This window comes from Biomphalaria glabrata, chromosome 2, assembly GCF_947242115.1.
Source record: "Biomphalaria glabrata chromosome 2, xgBioGlab47.1, whole genome shotgun sequence".
In the NCBI taxonomy this organism is placed as follows: domain Eukaryota; kingdom Metazoa; phylum Mollusca; class Gastropoda; family Planorbidae; genus Biomphalaria; species Biomphalaria glabrata.
Window position 1 is genome coordinate 31,792,011 of NC_074712.1, and position 23,356 is coordinate 31,815,366.

The 23,356-nt window shown below is 35.2% G+C and overlaps 2 protein-coding genes across 3 annotated transcripts; one reads left to right on the plus strand and one right to left on the minus strand.

Moving 5' to 3' along the window:
* Positions 1-430: 430 nt before the first annotated feature.
* LOC106060035 (28S ribosomal protein S24, mitochondrial-like) lies at positions 431-5,726 on the minus strand. Its single transcript, XM_013217769.2, has 3 exons — positions 5,570-5,726; positions 1,307-1,502; positions 431-770 (listed from the first exon to the last, which is right to left on the minus strand). The coding sequence occupies exons 1-3, from the start codon at positions 5,582-5,584 to the stop codon at positions 478-480; spliced, it is 504 nt and encodes a 167-aa protein (XP_013073223.1). The 5' UTR covers positions 5,585-5,726; the 3' UTR covers positions 431-477.
* Positions 5,727-5,780: 54 nt separating this feature from the next.
* On the plus strand, positions 5,781-22,605 carry LOC106060036 (GTP-binding protein SAR1b-like). 2 transcript variants are annotated; one of them, XM_013217772.2, is made up of 7 exons: positions 5,781-5,901; positions 7,686-7,757; positions 17,996-18,115; positions 19,029-19,094; positions 19,286-19,389; positions 19,913-20,044; positions 20,565-22,605. In XM_013217772.2, exons 2-7 carry the CDS (start codon positions 7,715-7,717, stop codon positions 20,679-20,681), a joined length of 582 nt encoding a protein of 193 aa, XP_013073226.2. In that variant the 5' UTR covers positions 5,781-5,901; positions 7,686-7,714; the 3' UTR covers positions 20,682-22,605. The 2 variants fall into 2 exon arrangements, with proteins under 2 accessions (XP_013073226.2, XP_013073225.1); XM_013217771.2 differs by lacking the exon at positions 17,996-18,115 and adding an exon at positions 18,417-18,536 and having other exon boundaries at positions 5,782-5,901.
* The last annotated feature ends 751 nt before the right edge of the window (positions 22,606-23,356 follow it).

A 23,356-nucleotide genomic window follows, 5' to 3' on the forward strand; every position in this document is an offset into this window, starting at 1 on the left:
TATAAATATATAAAAAGTCTTGATGATTGACCTGTTAATAGTGTCACAAATAATAATGTGGATTTTCATAATATATATAAAATAAATGCTTCGGACAACTTTATCGATCTAGGTTTGCACTGTGTTATGCTTGATTATGTAAATTTTGATTTGTGATGATTAATTTAACAGGTTTTTTTTATCCTCACATTGAACACAAAGGATTACATAACAAGCTTGTCAGAAACAAGGCTCTAGGTTTGGACACTTGGATTACACTGTAATCAAGACCAGACTCCACTAAATGTATGGATCATATACAGCACCACACAAAGCTAGGGTCTATCTGGCTATAATTCTCCAAAAATAGCATTATATCACTGAAATGACTTAAGATTTTAAAAGGATTTTGTTTAAAACAGGACATCAATTGCAAACAAAATAAAAGGTATTATAGATAAAATACATTGATTTTTAATAATGAATACTGATCTGCAATTAAATTTTTTTGAAAATGACATCATTTTTGGAACTAACAGCAGATAGTTCAACTTTAACAGGGCATTTAAACCAATTAGTCAACAATTCTTCTGTGTACCCTTGAAGAAAATAGACTTGTCGTTGAAGAGCATGTTCCATGGATGCCAAAAATGCAAGCACAATCATATTATGGCGTCTTTTAATTACTACTTCTGATGCTAAGATACCATGCCAGGTGCCAAACATGAACTTCCTAATGATCAAATCTTCAAAGGTTGTTTCAGCATGCCTTTTTTCTTCATACAAGTTACCTATAGAAGATAAATTTGACATTATCAAGACTACTTATGGGATCCTAACTTTATTATTTTTGAGTTACCGTACATTCTTCCTTAGTGTTTTCATAATGGGTTAAAAGTGTTTGCATAGAAAAATTGTTTGTTATAGTTTGTTGGATTCTTTTCATCCATGTTTTTTGCTTTCACTCTTCTGGTATTTGGGATACCATTTACACTATCAAAGCCATTGCTTAAGCTTACAGTGGCAGTTTTAAGATAAAGCACTACAAATCCAGGTTTGTTAGTTTTTGCCAATATAACAAAAGTTATTATAAACAAAAAGGCTCTTAAAATTGAAGTGTATGGCATAAATCCCTTAGCTACCAATCAAGGGGGCTCAAGTTCAAAACACTCAAGCTAAGTTGTGTTTGCACAATTAAAACAAAAACAGGATGAGTTTATTGCAGGAAAGATTTGTACTAAATTTTATGAACTAGTGCCCTGGTAAGCAAAAATGGCAACTTTATCAATACCAGAACAATTGTTTAGAATTGTTTAGAAACGCTTACTTGTATTCCATGATAACCATCCTTTGGTCACATAAATCTTACTGGGTGGCTGGGCTTCCTCATAAGTAAGTGGATGTGTTCTGAAAGGAGTGACTTTTGGTACGCCACACTTTCTGTTTTTGCACACAGATGATGTTGTTGATATTCCACGAAAAGCCAGAAAAAAAGATGACACTGGTAGGGACTTTGGGAAAATCTAGAATATACAAGAGAAATGTTTTTCTTATTTATGTGCACACTTTTTTAAAATGAAAATTGTAAGAATAGAATATAAAATTGATAACTTTTCAATCACCAATATAATCTAATATCAAATTCAACAATATAGCTTTATATAATACAACATACAAGTAAATTATAACACTAACAGGTTAACCATAGGTTTTATTAAATTTTAGTATTAAATCAAGTGGTATTTATAAAAGGCATATCAATTTATATTTGCATAAAAAAAAAATAAAGATGGAAATAGATGCCATTCCCAAGCAAATGGAAACAATGAGGCTTTTTTTTTTTTTCCTTTTGCTGTGATACTTTGTTTCTGTTTTACTTCTATTGAGATATGGATAAAGGGGGTAAATGGAAGACAATGGCTGAGGGCATGAGATGAAGGGTGTAGTAATGGGGAATAAAAAACAAAGGAATAGAGAGGACAAAGTAAAGCTATGGTAAGAATGAGGGAGTTAATGGATCCAGACAATGTCTCAATGAGCAAAACGATGAATGAATGACTAAGAAAAAAGGTGTAAAAATGGGACAGGATAATAGGGCTAATGGGAAAAGGCTGGCTAAGGAGCTGGAAGAATTGACTAGAGCTTCAAATCACTACTGCTACCCTAGTCTGTAGACAGAGCAAGTCAATTAGTTTTTACTTTTATGTTTGTAATTGTGTATATATAGAAATATAGATAACAATTAGATAAGAGTCTAAAAAAGGACTTAAAGTCTAGGTATAGATTGTATTAAATTGTTAATGATAGAAAATTATCGAAGCAGGCCGTTTTGGCCCCGTCGTTTCGGCGCGAGCTGTTTTGGCGACAGGACGTTTTGTCGCGAAATACATTATGTACGTTTATTGTATTATTTCTTTTAAAAGAATTATTCATATCTATGTTTTGCATGAGTGTTTGTGTTAAGACATATTTTTCATGTACTAAATGTAAATGTGTGTTTGTTTTTCACATCATTTTCTTTAATAAACATTTTGGCTTGTGTATGTGTGTTTATTAAGAGGCACACTTTTACTTTCAAAAAAGTTTTTTAAGATAATACTTTAAAATTAAAAAGAAAAATCAAAAACAAAATGAAAAGTTGATAGACTAAAAATTAATGCAATTATTTGTTTACATTAACATTTGTTTATTTAATGACTGTAAGGTTTCTCCAGCCATACATACCAAACACTTGCTAATAATAAGTAAAAATATAATACATGTACCATGTTTGTCAAAATACTTTAAGTTAAGTATACATAGACACCATGGTTATTTGCCTAAGTCGCTGGAATTGGTTTTACGCCTGAGAGAGGGGAGGGGTGGAGGAAAGAGTATATACAAGGAGTGAAATGTGAGCAGAAGAGAGGGGGCGGGATAGGTGTCACATGTAATGACCATTCCCAAGGAGATGATCGCCAGACGCATGACGCCAACGACCAGTGCTCGGTGCTGGTCTTGTCTTCATTTGTGTCAATGCGAGATGTGTCACCCAAATCACCCCTACCCAATTTCTCAAAATATATCTTTTCAAAGTATCTTAGTGTCGTGAATTTGTTTCTATCTATTGTCGCCCAAAGTGTTTGTTTATATTTGTGGATTCACGTTAGAGTTTGTACTGACCACATTCCGTGTCTTGATCTTTACTATGTGTGGAGTTATTGTCGTCATTCAGCGTAATAGTGTTTTAAATGTTAACATGGTTTTTGTTATATTAAAGTGTGACACTTAGCTAGTTCGTATATTACACAAATGTCAAATAAAAATCTTTTGGAATGAACACCAAAAATGTCATCCAGTGCGATTAGCAGAACTCACATATAGCATGTCATTACCATTCAGGAATCTGACTTATTATTGGCCTATATTCATGAAATAAGTAAAACCTTTATAATTAAAAAAAAAACAATTCGCTGAACGGTGTTAGAATTCATACTATACATACAATATTATGGTAGAGTGAAATAAACATTGTTATAAAAGCTACGTGTTTATTAAATTATCGTCAAATGATATCTCGCGCCAAAACGGCTCATGCCAAAAGGGCGGAGCCAAAACGTCACTTACCAGAAAATTATATTATAATTTAGGATTAATCTTAGAACTAGATCTATTTATTAGTCTTACTAAATTAAAAAATTATATATTATCATAATAGGTCTAGAATTCTAGATTATAAAATTAAAATAGATCTAGATCTAAATCTAAAGACAGATCTGCATAAAAACTTTAAAAAGGTCTCATTCTAAATTCTTTTTTTCTGACACTCTGTGACATTCTTGAGTCTGAATCGTCTGATTATCTAATCTTATATAGATCTAATCATAATACCAATACAGTAATACAGTTTATTATAAATTATAGATCTAGTATTATTATTGTTTATAGACCTCAAGTTTTTGGAATCTAGATCTAATAATACTAATATGAGTAATAATAGCACCTTTAGATTTTAAATTATAAATAATATATATAATCATGATAATTGAAATCGACATGATTATCATGATTATGCATGTTTTACAATTTAGCTTCACCATCCGATTTAATTTTTATCATGTTATGATATTCATATAGATATTATTATTATTATATGTCATTATAAATATACTGTAACTCAAACTGACTCTTATCTTATCTTATATAATACAGACGTTACTTCAAAAAAGAAGATGATTACGTCCTACGTGTCATGCATTTAGTCATGCATATTAACCAATGACTTAAACTCTGCCAAGTCACTGGTTTTCCTGGCTAGCTCAGGCAACCCATTCCAAGCTCTAATAGCACTATAGTTTCATCAATATGTGGATTCCATGACAGTTTTTCATTTATTATAACACCTAGGTATTTTGCGTTTTTAGTCTGTGTTACTGGTTTGCCATGAATAAGATAAGTGGAATTAATTTGTTTTAGTTTTTTTGTTACTCTTAACAACTGACATTTTTCTGGGTGGAAAGACATGCTCCAATTTGATTCCCATTTCTGTAATTCATCTAATTCTCTTTGTAAAATATCTGTGTCTTGTGTTGTTTTTATTGTTCTATATATTATGCAATCATCTGCAAATAATCTGACTTTTGTTCCTGAAGTAATTCAATTTGGTAAATCATTTATGTAAATTAAAAATAGTAGTGGACCCAAGACTGTTCCTTGAGGTACACCTGAGTTTACTGTTATCGGTGTTGATTTAGAGCCATTTATTATTACAGTTTGTTCTCTCCCTATCAGAAAATCTTTAATCCACTGATGCAGTGGACCATTAATGCCGAAATATTTTAATTTTTTAAGCAAACTATGGTGGTGAACTTTGTCAAAAGCCTTAGAAAAATCTAGTAAGATAGCATCTATTTGTTCACTATTATCAAAAACCTTTTGAAAAATCATCAATTAGTCCTATTAGTTGTGTTTCAAATTATCTATATTTTCTAAAGCCATGTTCATGATGTTGGTATGGTGTGAGGACATTATGTTTGACTAAGTGGTTTATGATGTTGCTACATATTATGTGATCTAGGATTTTACATGTGATGCTGGTAAGTGATACTGGTCTGTAGTTTCCTGGGTCAGATTTTTCTCCTTTTTTAAATGGGGGGGGGGGGGACATTAGCTTCTTTCCAGTCCTTTGGTACTCTGCCCTGGTTAAGCGAAGCCTGAAAGAGTAATTTGTCAATTTTGAACACTGGGGCTAGCTCATTGCTTAGTTCCTTGAGTAATCTAGATGGAATACCATCAGGTCCAGACTCAGTGACTGATCATTGATCATTAATTGGTGTGATTATTGATCGATACTGAGTGAGGATACTCATAATCAATGAGAATCCAAATAGACATATGACAAGTATAAGTATAAGACCTATAACTTACTATAAGTTATACTATCTAGTAAGTTATAAGACATAACTTGACATTAAGAAGTATGATTAAGTAGATCTAGAATCTAGATCTAAGTCATAAATAATAAATAGGATAGGATAGATCTAGTCTAGAATATATTCGATTAACAGTCATCAAAATTAGATCTACAGTTTTCAACAATTTTTCAGTTCACCTGTGAAACAGACATTTTTGTTTTTTTTGTTATGGTTATGGTTAAAGTGAAACTAAGCTAGTAGACTATTAACTAGATCTAGAGGACACATTTGTGTTGTACAGAAGACTGTAATCGGAAGTTGACTACAGATGAACTTATAGACTATCATTAAAATATCGCCGTAAGAGTATTTTTCATACGTGGCTATTTTTGACCAACTAATGAAAAAAATTCTTACTGCTAAAGGAACTACGTCATTCAGCAATCAGCCATTTTATCTCGAAGGTTTACACGTCTAAGGAGATTGTGTATAAATCCAACGTAGCTGAATTGCGTTGGAGAACTATACGGTACTGTGTACCATAGTTACTTGGTTTCGTTGTAATTTTAATATGCATGTATATTTTAAATTATAAAAGGTGGCAATAGATTTATATAAAGCTACACCTAATCTAGACTACGTCTAGTCTAGACGATAAAAGTAAAGACGGCTAAAGTCTAAAGCCTAACCACTGAACCAGATCGCAACATAAAATTTATCACTCATAAAACAGTTTTATAATTTACCGTCTGGACTGTTTCAGTTTTTCACTGTTTGGAGTTCCATTTTCAATTGCCTTCTCAAGCGTCTTTTTTTTAGAATAGATATTAATCTAGAAGAATTAGATTCTACACAAATTGATGTAGTCAATCTGGATTAAGACAAGTCAATTAAGATCTAGAAATTCTAATCTAGAATTCTCAACTGCCAAGGCTTAGACTGGTTTAGTCTGAAGTTTAGACTTAGAGTTAGACTTATGAGTTACGTGACTTATGCACTTATGACTCATGCTTAGTTAGTCCTGTCTTCAAGTTCATTTAAATTCACTGAAAAGCTTTGAGATTGAGATTTTATTTCACAATGAGTTTACAATCACCCTCACAGAGTAAATTATTTTTCTGGATCTATAAAATATCGATTTAAATTTTAAGCAAGTTTCTGGAGCCAGTTTCTCCTGGCTAAGAAATAAAATCTCTATACTATAGTTATAGTAGAGTAGATATAAAATTCTATCTAGATTTAATTTAGATCTAGTGATTTTAGTATTGATTACTTGATTCTAATATTTAATAAATAACATTATATAGATCTAGTCATTATAGATCTAGAATAATCTAGAATCTAGATATATATATATTATATATGTATTATTATTATAACACTAATTATCTAGATCTACTATACATTACTAGATATATGATATAATATCTAATCTTAATTTATTGGCAGTATGATTATGATACAATTAACACTATACAGCCAATTACACCATCACTTCAGCAGCACATATCTATTCTGTATACTTTATGTGTCGCTCATAAGAAGAACCCTCTGTCATAAATGGGTGGCTGTCACTGTGGCCAAAAAATAGGTGTTTGTTTCCATGGTACCTGGGGAGGGGGGTGGGTTAGAAAAAATGGTTCAAAATGTGACAGACAGAAGTGTCTTAAGTCACTTAAGATTTAAGGGTCTCCATGGGCCTTGTATCCTCAAACACAAGTATTAGGACTTATTCAGGCCTAAAATTTCTTTAAAAAACATTAATTTTTCAGTTCTGTTTTGAAAAATTTTGTATTTTTTTTGTGTGCATAAATTATGCAAATTAGCTTGGCTTATTTTAATAAATGTTAATATTTCACTTTGATTCTATAAGATTGTATTTGTTCAATCATTTCTCTTCAATAATATATATATATTAAATATGTAGTTTTGTGGTTGTTTTTTTTATGAATTTTTTTGTAAAAGAAGATTCAGTTTGTAAAAAGTGCTTCATCTTCTCTGCAACAAAGTGCAAAAAGTCACTGTCTCAAAATGGTTAAATTACCTTTCTGTTTAGGACCTGGCATTAAATATAGTGACTAAAAAATTAATTATTAAGGAAAAAGTGCACTTTGAATTACAGTCCCATCTCTAGATTTATGACTATTGTGTTTAAATCACCTGTGACTCATGTAAAGTTATTGTCTGCTGAAATCTATTTGTCTTTTTGCCTGCCGAGCCCCTCTTTGGCTGTAGGTCTAAATCATTCTTTGTTTTTATTTTTTATAATAATAATAATAAAAATTATTTTTTTCAATATATCTTTTTTTTCAGGCATCGATTTTGTAGTCACACAAGTAACAATGTTTTTATGGGATTATTTTTCATCCATTCTTAATTTTTTAGGTAAGCTTTATTTTTCTAAAAAAAAACAAGATTTAAATTGTTTTTTTAAGTTTAAAGTTGTATGCAAAGTCATATTATTTGCCAGGCCTAGGCAAATAACACCTGTAAACAATATTTAAACCATGCAAAGCTCTTAAATTTTTTTTAAAGAGTCATATTTTTTGTTTGTTTTAGCTTACACTTACTGATGCTTTCTTTAAATACTTTTGTTTAATCCCATTTTGTTGAAGTTTCACTTAAAATTACTTTATGATTACTCTAAGTTGTTAAAAATTAATTTAATTTTAAATACGATATATAAAACATTTTGCTTACATTAACATACAGCCTGACAGGCTGTCATCACATATGGATTGCCAACCGAAAATCTCTTCTTTATTTTCCTGTCAATGTGTGATTTTAACTTATTCATTTTACTCTGTTCTTTCTTGGGCAACCTCCTTTTTACAAAGCTTAAATATCAACTCACTCTGTCAATCTGTCTGGTAAAACATTTGTACACTTTATTTCATGCAGAAATTTTGCACAATTATTTCTTTTACCTGACATCACAAGAAGCAATACGAAAAACTAAAACCAATTAGTTAATTAACTATTGGTAATTAGTTATTTTGTTTGGTATCTTGAACAGGGGAAAGAAATTTTACTTGACTGATTAAGTGGTATAAGTTGAATTAGTCCCCTTTATTGTTTGTAGAAAGAAAAGTTTGTAATTAACTATAAAATTTATTTTCATAAGCATCTCCCTGTTACAGTGGCTACCGTATTGGCTTGAGGAGTCCTTAGCCCTCGAGTTTGAATTCAGGTCACTCACTTTTTTTTTTATAAGTACATTAACTCAATGAGTGCGGAGCGTCTATCCCATAGACGGTCTGTCTGCCCCTAAACGCACGGAACGTCTATCGAATAGATGTTCTTACCCTACCTTTGTTTCGTTGCATTTTTAAATTAAAATTTTTAACTAACAACAGTGGAACTATTTTTACTTTATAAAAGAGTTCTTCATCCTTTGTTTACATAGAAATTAGAAGCCTTTTGCTTTATTTAGACATTTATTTATTTCTTTTTTTACGATGTAAAAAACGTCGCCATGACTACGCTAGTCCAAGACACACCCACAATGTTTACTACTGAAGAAACTTTATAATTATTCTAAAATTTATCACAAATAAATAGTAATAATGACGAATTTGATATAGATATATACATTAGATCCAGGTAGGTCTAAATTTAGCGTATTTATATCTATATTATTAGTATTTAGATCTAAATCTATTATTGTCAGTAGGCTAGGTGTAGAGTGTAGTCTGTAGATCGAGATTGACTAGATGTAGCTAAGCTTTTATCTCTAGACTTGGACTCTAGATCTAGATATATCTCTAGATCTAAGCTTATGATAAATAAAAAGAAAGGAAATGGTAGATCTACATCAAATAATCATCCACCGTGGGCATTTTTTTCCCATTTTTTTTTTTTTTTAGTATTGTTTGTCTGTAAAAATCTACAATATCATGGCTATGCTTGTCCAAGACACACCCACAATGTTTACTACTGAAGAAGCTTTATTATTGTTTTATTTATACTTCTATGAATTGTAATAATGAATATCTTGATCAAGATTTAGCATAGGATGAAGCAGACTTGGACATTATTAGCATATTTAGATTTAGATCTAGTATTGCCTTATGCTTAGGCCTTAGCCTTAGCTTAGACTAGGGCTAGGTCTTGAATGTAGATCAAGGTTGACTAGATCTATGCTTTTTTCTTTACACCTTTGTAGATTCCTATAGATCTAAGCCTAAGATAAATGAAAACAACAGAAATGGCAGATCTAAATCCACTATTCATCCACCATGCTGGGCCTTTGGTATATTTTCTAGCAACTTTTTTTAGTATTGTTTTTTTGGTAAAAATCATCACCATCACTATACTGGTTCAAGTTGCACTCCAAAAGGTTTACTACTAAATACAAGTAAAATATAAAACTATTCTAAATCCATAACTTATCACAAAGGAACAGTAATAATAATCTATTAGATGTCTAAATCTTAGGTAAAATGAATTAGGATTTTTATTGTCCTTCATCTAGTTAGAGATTTAGGCTTTGATCTCTCGCTAGCCTATGTCTTGCACTGGTCTAGTATTAGAATGAAAGATGTTCTAGGCAAATAAAAAGAAGACAAATCTAGATCTATATCCCATTGATTCAAATGTACATAATATTTGAGTGCATTTGGGTGATAAATTTAGTACTGGTATCTATTGTTATTGGTAGTAATGAAAAGCGCAATAATTTTCACTTTTTTTCTGACTAAAAAACCAGGTAAAAATAATAATATTGTTATGACTCTACATTGCACGTTGTCATTAGGTGTGAGACTGCGCACCATGAGACACGGGACAGAGACAGGAAATAAGTCAAAAGATGGCTGATGTAAACAAGTGTTGTTATTATTCGAATGTGTAATTGTTATCTGACTATTAGTCTATTATTAAATTGCTGTTTTTACCTATCACTTTCGTTGAGGTTCTTTGGGCTCGCTGTAGGCAGAGTTACAGCAATTGGTGTCAGAAGTGGGATTCTCAACGAAAGTGGGAACAAGGTCTTTATACACGACCGTTACAACATTTTTTTCTCGGATAACCCAACATAAGTTTTGGTAGGCCAACGTGAGAAAGATACGGGATGGCGTCAACAAAAACACTTGGTCAGCTTTCATTGATAGAACTTAGACGAGAACTCAGATGCAGAGAGCTGAAGGTAAGCGGCAACAAAGAGGCGCTCATGGAGCGTCTGAAGCAAAGCATCATAGATGATGAACTGGATCCTGACACCTATTTATTTGAAATAGAACCCGATACGGCGGAGATTTGGAAATCGATGAAAGAGCAAATAAAGGAAGACCTGAAATTGGTGAAGGATGAACTTAAAAATGAATTAGGTAATAAACTTAGCTCTATAGAATCTGTTGTGTTTGGATTGAAAAGGATATGGACGATTACAAACAACAATTAAGAGATGAGGTAACTGAGCTCCGGTCGCGGATGGTAGAGGATGTTGATTCGCAAATTCAAGTATTACGAAATGAAATGAAGGCGGAGCTAGAGAAAAAAACAAGATGCGGGGGCCACCGTGACTGAAATGACGGGGAAGACTAAACCGCCGGTGTTTGACGGCTCTGTTTCTTGGTCAGTGTACCGAATGCAGTTTGAAGCGGCGGCCAAAGTCAACAGATGGAACACTAAGGTAGAGAAAGCAACTGGTCTGGTGTTGGCACTCAGAGGCAAGGCAGCCGAATTGTTACAGACAATGAAGGACCAGACGGACTTCGATGCTATGGTCAATACAATGGAACTGCGATACGGCGACGAGCACTTACAGGAAGTGTTTAGAATACAATTAAAAAGCCGACTGCAGAAATATGGAGAGACACTACAGAAATTAGCGGCAGACATTGAGCGTCTTGCCAGTCTGGCTTACCCATTGGCAACACCAGAATTTTTGGATGTTATTGTTACAGATGCCTTCATAGATGGAGTGCGAGATGCAGAACTTAAAAAAGCCATCCGAATCAGCGGAAAACGGAAAGTAAGCGAAGCCCTTATCTATGCTCTGTCCTATGAGGTGGCAAGAGATTCAGCGAGGGCCACGCAGCACAGCCGGACGATAGATGCTCGGGAGGAGGATCCTACACAGCTGGTATGAAGACTGGTAGGGGAGGCTATAGATGAAAGACGACCCCAGGAGGAGGATCTTGCACGGCTGGTCAGAAGGGTGGTGGACGAGACTAGAGATGAACAAAATAGAACACTTCTTCGCTGCTGGAACTGCAACACCCCTGGTCATATGCAAAGGGATTGTACCAAAGGGCTTCGGGGTCATGGACGCCAATCACAAGAAAGACAGAACGGCAACCGGGAAAACTAATGTCTGCCGGTTTCACGGAGCAGAGACAGGCAGCGCGGTATAAAGAGGCTCCAAAAATGGTTATTTCTGTCACTGTGTTGGGAAGAAACAGAAGTTAAAAGGTACAAGGAAAGATCGGCCGCGGGTGTTGCGCTTTTCTTTTGGACACCGGGGCATCTCGGTCGATAATTAGACCCGATTATATTGGAGATCAGGAAATAACAGAATTAGCAAACAGTTATACACTGAAAACAGCCAGTGGCGAACTAATACCAGTGTTGGGGCAGGTCAAACTTAACTTTGAAATTCAAACCCAACCATTCTGTCATGAGTTCCTGATCGCAAACATGACTGACGAGTGTATCCTCGGCTTGGATTTTATGCAAGCATTGGGGCTGTCTTTAAACATGGCTAATGGCACTGTACAATATGCTAACATGGAGATTCCACTACTTGAGGAGGATAAGGGATACGGTCAAGCAAGAAGAATTTTGTTGGTAGAAGATACGACCATACCAGCACAATCGGAATGTATATTATGGGGAAAGGTTGAAGGACATTGCAAAACCATTAGTACAAAACTCGTAGAAACAGCGAGATGAACAGAAAATTGTCTGGCTGTAGGAAAGACGTTGGTGGTCAGTGTTGGTGATAGAAAGGTCCCTGTGAGAGTCATGAATCTTTACTCTCAGGAAAATAAGTTACGAGCGGGCAGTGTCATAGCGGACTGTTACTCCGTGGATCTGATCACACAATGTCGGGACGCAGAGGGATTGACAAACACGGTACCAAAGGAGAGCGCACAGATACACAAAATTCTTACCAAGATGGAAGAAAATCTTTCGATGGAAGAATATAACAAAGCTGAGAAATTAATTTTGGAATTTATGGACATTATGCCCTGTGACGAGGATGATTGCGGGAGGACAAACCTTGTACAACACCGTATTGATACGGGAAGTGCCAGACCCATTCGACAACCACCGCGTCGTCTACCGTTGGCTAAACAGCAAGAGGCCCTCGATATGCTCGAACGCATGAAACAACAAGGGGTCATCGAGCCACCCAACAGCCCGTGGTGTTCACCGGTTGTATTGGTTAAAAAGAAAGATGGGACTTTGCGGTTTTGTGTTGATTACCGGGCATTAAATAATGTCACGCAGAAAGATAGTTATCCTCTTCCCCGCATTGATGACACATTGGACACGCTCGCCGGATCACGAATATTCTCTACTCTAGACCTCAAGAGCGGATATTGGCAGACTACTTGAGGAGGATAAGGGATACGGTCAAGCAAGAAGAATTTTGTTGGTAGAAGATACGACCATACCAGCACAATCGGAATGTATATTATGGGGAAAGGTTGAAGGACATTGCAAAACCATTAGTACAAAACTCGTAGAAACAGCGAGATGAACAGAAAATTGTCTGGCTGTAGGAAAGACGTTGGTGGTCAGTGTTGGTGATAGAAAGGTCCCTGTGAGAGTCATGAATCTTTACTCTCAGGAAAATAAGTTACGAGCGGGCAGTGTCATAGCGGACTGTTACTCCGTGGATCTGATCACACAATGTCGGGACGCAGAGGGATTGACAAACACGGTACCAAAGGAGAGCGCACAGATACACAAAATTCTTACCAAGATGGAAGAAAATCTTTCGATGGAAGAATATAACAAAGCTGAGAAATTAATTTTGGAATTTATGGACATTATGCCCTGTGACGAGGATGATTGCGGGAGGACAAACCTTGTACAACACCGTATTGATACGGGAAGTGCCAGACCCATTCGACAACCACCGCGTCGTCTACCGTTGGCTAAACAGCAAGAGGCCCTCGATATGCTCGAACGCATGAAACAACAAGGGGTCATCGAGCCACCCAACAGCCCGTGGTGTTCACCGGTTGTATTGGTTAAAAAGAAAGATGGGACTTTGCGGTTTTGTGTTGATTACCGGGCATTAAATAATGTCACGCAGAAAGATAGTTATCCTCTTCCCCGCATTGATGACACATTGGACACGCTCGCCGGATCACGAATATTCTCTACTCTAGACCTCAAGAGCGGATATTGGCAGACTACTTGAGGAGGATAAGGGATACGGTCAAGCAAGAAGAATTTTGTTGGTAGAAGATACGACCATACCAGCACAATCGGAATGTATATTATGGGGAAAGGTTGAAGGACATTGCAAAACCATTAGTACAAAACTCGTAGAAACAGCGAGATGAACAGAAAATTGTCTGGCTGTAGGAAAGACGTTGGTGGTCAGTGTTGGTGATAGAAAGGTCCCTGTGAGAGTCATGAATCTTTACTCTCAGGAAAATAAGTTACGAGCGGGCAGTGTCATAGCGGACTGTTACTCCGTGGATCTGATCACACAATGTCGGGACGCAGAGGGATTGACAAACACGGTACCAAAGGAGAGCGCACAGATACACAAAATTCTTACCAAGATGGAAGAAAATCTTTCGATGGAAGAATATAACAAAGCTGAGAAATTAATTTTGGAATTTATGGACATTATGCCCTGTGACGAGGATGATTGCGGGAGGACAAACCTTGTACAACACCGTATTGATACGGGAAGTGCCAGACCCATTCGACAACCACCGCGTCGTCTACCGTTGGCTAAACAGCAAGAGGCCCTCGATATGCTCGAACGCATGAAACAACAAGGGGTCATCGAGCCACCCAACAGCCCGTGGTGTTCACCGGTTGTATTGGTTAAAAAGAAAGATGGGACTTTGCGGTTTTGTGTTGATTACCGGGCATTAAATAATGTCACGCAGAAAGATAGTTATCCTCTTCCCCGCATTGATGACACATTGGACACGCTCGCCGGATCACGAATATTCTCTACTCTAGACCTCAAGAGCGGATATTGGCAGATAGGGATGCATCCCATTGATAAAGAGAAAACGGCCTTTTCAGCTGGAAGTGGCTTGTGGCAATTTAAGGTGATGCCATTTGGCCTATGCAATGCACCAGCTACTTTTGAGAGATTGATGGATCAAGTTTTAAAAGGTCTTAACTGGAATACTTGCCTAGTATATCTTGATGACATTATCGTGCTCGGAAGAACATTTGATGAACATCTGAACAATTTGAGAGAAGTGTTTCAGAGGATTCGAAGTGCGGGTATGAAGCTCCACCCCAAGAAGTGTGACCAATGTTGTATCAAGCAAGGGTATAAGCACGGATCTGGACAAAAGTGAAGCGGTTAGGCAATGGCCTGTCCCTGGAAGTGTACAAGAACTGAAAAGTTTTCTGGGTCTTTGCACTTATTACCGACGCTTTGTTCCAGGCTTCTCTAGGATTGCAGGAGTCCTTCACCAACTGACAGAACAGAAAAAACGGTTTATATGGACAATAGAATGCCAGGAGGCGTTTGAAAAGTTAAAAGAGGCTCTCCTTTCGTTGCCGATATTAGCATACCCACTAGCGGGTATACCATTCATTCTGGATACGGACGCAAGCGGTACGGGTATCGGTGCTGTGCTATCGCAGAGTATTGATGGAAACGAAAAGGTCGTAGCTTACTTTAGTAGAAGGTTGTCAAAGTCTGAAAGGAATTATTGTGTTACGAGACGTGAATTGTTGGCTGTAGTTGATTCAATTAAACATTTTCATAAATATCTCTATGGACAAAGGTTTAAACTGAGAACTGACCACGCAGCCTTGAAATGGCTACTATCTTTCAAGAATCCAGAGGGACAGGTGGCGAGATGGGTTGAACGGTTGCAGAATTATGAATTTGAGACTGAACACAGGAAGGGACTGATTCACCAGAATGCCGATGCATTGTCTCGAAGACCATGCGAAATGCAGTGCAGGCACCGCGTGAAGGCAGAAGAAAAAGAAACTGAGTGTCGTCGTCTAGGAGTAGATGTTACCGGGTCCTGGTCAGATGAAAAAATTAGAGAGGACCAGTTGGAAGATAATGATCTGGCTCCTATTCTGCTATGGAAGGAGAATGGACAACGGCCCGAGTGGCAGCACATCTCTGAAAAAGGGGCTGCCACGAAAGCTTACTGGGCTTAATGGGACTCAATAACCATCATTAATGGTGTCCTAAGAAGGGTCTGGGAATCCGTCGACGGCACATCGAGGCGTTTTCAGCTTATATTACCAAAAAGCAGAGTGTCTGAGGTGCTGCAGGAAATTCACAACGGTACCAGTGGATCTCATCTGGGCGTTAATAAGACCCTCGATAAGGTTCGCCAAAGATTCTACTGGTTCAGATACAGAGAGGATGTAGAGGAATGGTGCCGGGGCTGTGACATCTGTACAGCCGCAAAGGGCCCTTCACGCAAAACAAGGGGACGAATGCAACAATACATAGTTGGAGTTCCGTTTGAAAGGATTGCAATCGATGTGGCAGGGCCATTTCCTGAAACTAGACTAGGAAATAAGTACATATTGGTAGCTATTGATTACTTCACTAAATGGCCGGAGGCGTATGCGATACCGAACCAAGAAGCAACAACGGTAGCAGAAACGCTTGTAGAGAACTGGATTAGTCGTTTTGGTGTCTCAATGGAACTACACTCCGATCAGGGCAGGAACTTTGAATCTAGAGTATTTCAGGAAATGTGCCGGGTGCTTGGCATCAATAAAACTCGCACTACACCCGCAGTCAGACGGAATGGTAGAGCGGTTTAATCGTACCTTAGAACAATACTTGTCGAAGGTCACCGATGATCGACAAGACAACTGGGATGCATACATTCCAGTGTTCCTGATGTCCTACAGGAGTTCCATCCATTGCTCTACTTCATATACCCCTGCAAAGATGTTGTTCGGCCGGGAACTTTGGTTGCCAAGTGATCTGCTATTTGGACTTCCGAGAGACACACCAGTCATTGCTTCTGAGTATGTCAACGATCTTAGACGGCGTCTGGAGGAAACACATTCTCTGGCTCGTGGGACAATGAAGAATAACTGCGATCTAATGAAGACTCGATACGATAGACGTGCAAATGCTTCGGGGTTTCAGGAAGGCGATCTGGTATGGCTATATAACCCCCAGAGAAGAAAAGGTAGATCCCCAAAACTCAAAAGAGACTGGGAAGGTCCATATCGTGTCGTTAAAAGGATCAACGATGTGGTCTACCGAATTCAGAAGACTCCACGGTCTAGCTTCAAGGTTGTTCACGTGGATCGGCTTCATCTTTATCATGGCGGGGCAAACTTTGTTCGAGACAAACAGTTTTAACGAGGGGGCAGTGTTATGACTCTACATTGCACGTTGTCATTAGGTGTGAGACTGCGCACCATGAGACACGGGACAGAGACAGGAAATAAGTGTGGAAGTCAAAAGATGGCTGATGTAAACAAGTGTTGTTATTATTCGAATGTGTAATTGTTATCCGACTATTAGTCTATTATTAAATTGCTGTTTTTACCTATCACTTTCGTTGAGGTTCTTTGGGCTCGCTGTAGGCAGAGTTACAGCAATATAATCAATGATTCATCATCTTTTATTGACTGTTTTATCACATTTCTTTTTGAAAATGCTGTAAATGTCTAAATATGCTGTTTCAACAGTAATGCAAAGAACAAAATCTAAATTTAGGTCTCAAAAGTTCTAAATTAGGGCATCCATTTTTTTTTTTCTGAGTGTCATATTATTTAGATTATAATTTGTATCTTATATTTAAATAGAAAGATGTTTACATTTTCACATTCTCCATTCATTTACCTTTACTTTGATACCAAATATATGTTACTATAGCATCATTGGTACTTAAATGATACATTTTTGTTTTAGCCATGTTTGGAACATTTTCTTTTTAAAAAAAAAAAAGTAGCATTTATTTTTGAAAAAAAAACACTGCAGTCAATGAGTTAAAAAAGCCATCACCCAGATACCCCACTTCTGTCTCCCCCCTACCACTTTCTAACTGGTCCAGACAAGTGATAGCATATTGAGAAAGTTAAAAGCAAGAAATTATTAGATTTCACATTAAAAAATATTTTCTTTTCAATATCTCAGGTGTAAAGTAAGATACAAGTGACTTGTTATTGCAGCCAGAATAGTGTTGGACCTGGCACAGGTTCTAACTGCATATATATATGTATACGTTCTTCAACATAAGTAGGGTGTCTATTAAAGCTGAGAGTACCTGGCTGCACCCTTAGGGATATGAAATTATTATAGATCAGGATGTGAATCATACACCTTTGCCTCTAGACTCTACATCCCAGTAAAGAGCTGTACAATTTTTAAAAACATTAATTTTTACACATTTTAAAAATAATTCTTTCAAAATTATGTTCTCCATAACCTATTAGAACCAAAACAATTGATTGTACATTGTATATGAAAGGTTTTTATCAAAAAGCTGGCAAACTTCTTCTTCTTGGCTTGGATAATGCTGGGAAAACAACACTTCTGGGTGTTCTTAAAGAAGGGCACATAATTCAGCCAGTGCCAACTCTTCATCCTAGTAAGTTGGATTGGGAGTTAGCAATGCTAATGGAGAATGATGACATCCTGAATACTAAAGTTCCCTGGCCATGAGAATTTGCATTGTTTTCCTATTGCCCACTGTTGCAGTTGGCATACATTATCTTGCTTTCTTGAGTTTGTGGCTCCTATTAAGTTTCTTAAAAAACAAACGCTAGTCAGGCATGGAGTGAAAAACTGCTTTTTGTTTTCTTTTTTAAAAAAATAAAAAAGGATTTAACTGCATTCTTTTTCAATTGCTTGCATGTTTTGTTTTATCATGTGTGTTTTTTCCTATTTAGGTTTGTGGAAAAAATCTGGTAAATTAGTTTTCCTTGGGCTTGATAATGCAGGAAAAACAACATTGCTACACAGGTTAAAAGATGATAGAATGGCTCAGCATGTCCCTACCCTTCACCCAAGTAAGTCACTTTGCCCCCAAACAAGTTTCAACACATTCTCCGCTTTTGTTCTATTAGAGTTTCTACTTTGTGCTCATCCCTAGTCATTTACCTTTGTAAACAAAATGACCTGAGTCTCAAATTGTCTTTTAACAGTTTTAGTTCAGGCTATAAAACTGTGAAAAAAAAAATGATTTAACTCAGCATGTTCAGTATTTTGTACACTTTCATTATATATATATTATATAGACACGGATAGTCCAATAATTTTATCGTAATTATTAGTACCAGTACTTAACATTTTAAATATATATATTAAATTGCTTTTATTTTTTTTAAAGTTTTGGATACTGGTACTAAATTAAAATTTTAAACAAATATTGAATTTTTAAATTTATTTATTTTTTGTTAATTAAACTATTAATTGTTAAAAAAGTAATTTTAATCCAATTTTAATTTTAAAAGCTTTCCATTTAAAAATAAACAAATTCTTAAAAACATTCTTTTTAACAGCATCAGAAGAGTTATCTATGGGAGGCATGAAATTTACTACATTTGATCTTGGAGGTCACAGGCAAGGTGAGAAAATTTATTTTCAATTAAATTGCAGTTAGCTAATACAGCCATGCAAAAATAATATAACTCAGCACCAAAACCTTAATCAATTTTATTTTTATGTTTATTTTAATTAATCATATTGCTATGCTGCTTTGCTTGAACAAACTAAAATTTCATGATATTAATATTAATAATGATATTAATCTCAACAGCTAGAAGAGTTTGGAAAGATTACTTCCCGGCAGTGGATGGCATTGTATTTCTTATTGATTGTCATGACAGGGGACGATTTCATGAAGCCAAAGCTGAACTTGATGTGAGTCATTGAAAGCCTTTCATTCAGTCATTGAAACCTCTCACTCAGTCATTGAAACCTCTCTTTCAGTCATTAAAACCTCTCTTTCATTTTTCTCCTTATCACTGGGTTCTAGTTTTATCTTCTGCTATATGTTAAAAATTAACTTAACTTAACATTTCCTTAAGCCACTTGCATTTATTTGAGATTGAGTAATTTATTGTAACAATTGTGGTATAATTGTTTCTATTTATGAACAGTTCTTGGGTGGGGGGTGTTTGTAAAGTGCTATGTTCTGAACCAAGGTTCTGATGAAGACCAGCATTTTTAATTCACAATTTTAGAGCGTCTACAAGTCTACATAATAGTAATAATGATTTCCTGATAATATTTGGGTATAGAAAAGGTGGTTGATCTTTTGTGTTAGTCACATGACATCCTTGGAAACCAATATCCATAGAAGTGAATAAGTCTTAAATATTTGTCTCATTCATTCACTGCTAAGTCTGAACTGAATTTTTTTTTTCTTAATTTTTATGAACAGAGCTTATTGACAGATGAACAAGTGGCTAATGCTCCTATTCTGATACTAGGCAATAAGATTGATATACCTGGGGCTGCTAGTGAAGATGAAATAAGACATTGGTTTGGCCTTCACAATCTGACCACTGGAAAGGTAAGACAAGGGTATATGTTTGGCCTATTCATTTGGATCACTCTAATGGTAAGATAAGACATTGATATTGGCTTGAACTGTATAACCACTTCAAATGTAAACAAACATTGGCCTAGTGGTTTGTTTACTTGTGACCAACAGTTGATAAATTGGCTAACTAAAGGTAAACAAATCAAAAAATGTTTTTATCAATTATCATGCCTCCTTGGCTGAATTTATGAAAGTACTTAAAAAATGTCAGCTCAGTTGAATTAATTAGTATATTTTTAAAATCTTGATTACACAGAAATAGTCAGCACTTAAGTTATTGTGGATGGAAATAAATTTGTCATTTATTGTAATGTGACTTTGAAAACAATTAAAGTAACACAATATTAAAATGTTTTCTTCAAAAAAAAATTAATTTAATATCCAACGACATATTGAAATAGTCTTTAAATTTTCGTTTCAAAATTATTGCTGTTTTAAAAGAGCAATTGATCTTTTTTAGAAGGAATTCTTTTTTGTTTCTTTTTCTTAGGGCAATGTTTCCAGAAGTGAACTACCTGGTCGCCCCATGGAACTATTTATGAGTAGTGTACTGAAACGACAGGGTTATGGCGAAGGTTTCCGCTGGCTAGCACAGTACATTAATTAGCCTGACAATGAGGGAGAATGAAATGACAGAATGACACATGGTGGATGAATAAAACACAAAGTGAAAGTTTGAAAATGAACTTGATGGAGAAAAAGACTTGTTGATTGTATATATCTATCACAAATTGTGTATCTGTGTGCAATTGTCTCGAATGTGGTTCCTCCTAAAACATTTCAGTGACTGTGTCTTAATGTGGGGGAGTACATGTTGTGGAATGTACATTTGATTAACAGCTTGTACATTACCTGTACTATACAAGTCTATAAAATGTGGTTGTTTTTTTTTGTCTTTGTGGCCCTGGGTTCTGGTTCAGCCAGATGTCAGATCCTTGACAGGTGTAAGTAGTAGTTAAATGAAGAATTTTAATAACCAAAGGACTTTTGTATATTCTTCCTTCCCCTGAGAACATCTAATTAGTGCCCATCTTCTTCCCTCTTGTGCTTGAACATTTTGCTGGTTGTATTTTAAACGGATGGGCTGTTATTCCCCCCTCCCCTGGGAAATGATTTTGATGTTTTCTAAAATATGCTACTATAGTGATAAAACCAGGTCCCTCCTGTCTGTTGAGTTAACTCTTATTTTCTACTACTAGATCTATTTAATGCTTATGAGTTGACTCTTATGGAAGTAGGAGTTCTTGTTTATGACTGTCATTCATTTTTTTTGAATAAACTATTTGTGATTTTTATACATAAACATGTATTAGTATGTTTAATGGCTGAAATATTCGTCTATCATTACCTCTCCCTTACTCCATTATTATTAATATAATTAGGTATTTTATAAATTGTCATAATGACAATATTATTTTCACTAATTTTCCTGTTTTCTGTGTGTGAATCACTTTGAGTTTGGTACTAAAAGGTTGTCTCCCCTTAGTGGCCAGCATGTTGTAATATAGTTATCAAAATGAAAATAAAACAAAAATGTTATGCTTACTTCCAGATATGATTAAAAAATATTTGTTTGTTTGTATTTACTATGATTATTATAGTCACATATTATTATCTTACTTTGAATATTCATGTTTATTGTTTCTTTTAATTTATTGTTCTATTGGATTGAAAAGTCTAAATGTACAAAACATCTATTGAATTTCACTTGGATGTGGTGGAGGATTGTTTCATGGACTAGAGACCTCACCAGACAGTTATTATGATAGAAGCATAAGTTTGGTCCTACAGATTTTTAGTTTCATTGGTTTGTATAATAGAATTTTAGAATCTGATATTATGCATTCAATTAAAGTATTGATGTTTGCTTTTGTGAGACTAGTTTATTGAAGCATTGAATCTTGTAGAGAACTATTTCTCACATTGGACTATTAGGATCAAGTTGTTCTGGAGCATAGAATGAACATTGAACCACTTAGTAGTATTTCTTGTCTTCAGAGTTTGTTCAACTATTATTCATGGTATATATGAATGTTGGCTTCTTGTGTCAACACATACAAGTTCTACGTATAAAGATAACTTTGAAACAGTCTAATACTTTGAGAAGACTCGGTCAGTTGCTAGATGATGCTTAAAGTTGTGGGGTTTTTTTTGTAATATATAAGCAGACCATTTTTGACAGATAACATTCTACCAGTGTGACAGCACATGCTCATCAAATGGAGATGCAAGGAATGAAAAGCCAGAACAAGTTTTTAATTCTGTTTTTCTTTTATTGGACATGGTAAATGTTCTGGGTTCTGGTCTCAATTTTTTAATGAACTTTAAAATGTTTAGTAAGTTTCCAAAACTTTGTCCTGAGAAACTAGGTTCAGAAGTTCATCTCAGTCTACTGTTGGCCTACAAGAAGAGAACTGTGTTGTTACTGGTCAATTCAAAGACATTTTGTTTCATTTCATTAGTCTCTACATTTTGTAGCCTTTCAAAGTATCACAAACAGATCTTCAAATAAAACATGATGAAGAAAAGTTTTTTTTTTCTCTTCCATATGTTTCTACAGTTGTGATTTCTCTTTAAGTATTTAGCATTTCACTTATACATGAAGTTACATTACAAGAAACACATTTGTACCTAGTTCACATTTCTAAGATCAATACTTATCTCATTGATCTATTTGATTATACACTTAGAATATTTTTTTTTTTGGGGGGGGGGGGGGTTCAGCTTTGAACAAAAATAGCATTAGGACAATTTAGTTTCCATGGTTTCATTTGCTTTTACTTAACTCTTACACTAACACAAAAGTTGTGGGAATAGATTCACCTCAAGTAGATTACATGAGGATAAAAATTAGGACTTTGATAAGGTTTGAATTCCTAATGATATCTTCCAAACTTATGTTCCAACACATAGTTAAGACATTGGCTAATCTAGGATGCAATATTGCAGGTGAAGAGAGTTTTATTGAATCAGAACCATTTGAAAGACTAAACAAAAACTTTGTATTTCTGCATTCGTATTGTAAGTTAACAGTTTGAAATCCATACACAAAGAGTATTCAGATACAGTATCCATTGAGCCCTGTACTTGTGTTCTATTGTGTAAAATAGATGTCTACAAGAAATGTCCACACTTGTATTCTTTCAATTCCATGTATTTTTTATATTATTTGGAATGCTTTGTTAGTGTTTCTAGGACAATCTACGTATAGACATTGTTAAAAGTCTTGATCGTTTCATAATTAATTAATAATATAAATAAATAATAATAAGTATTGCTTTT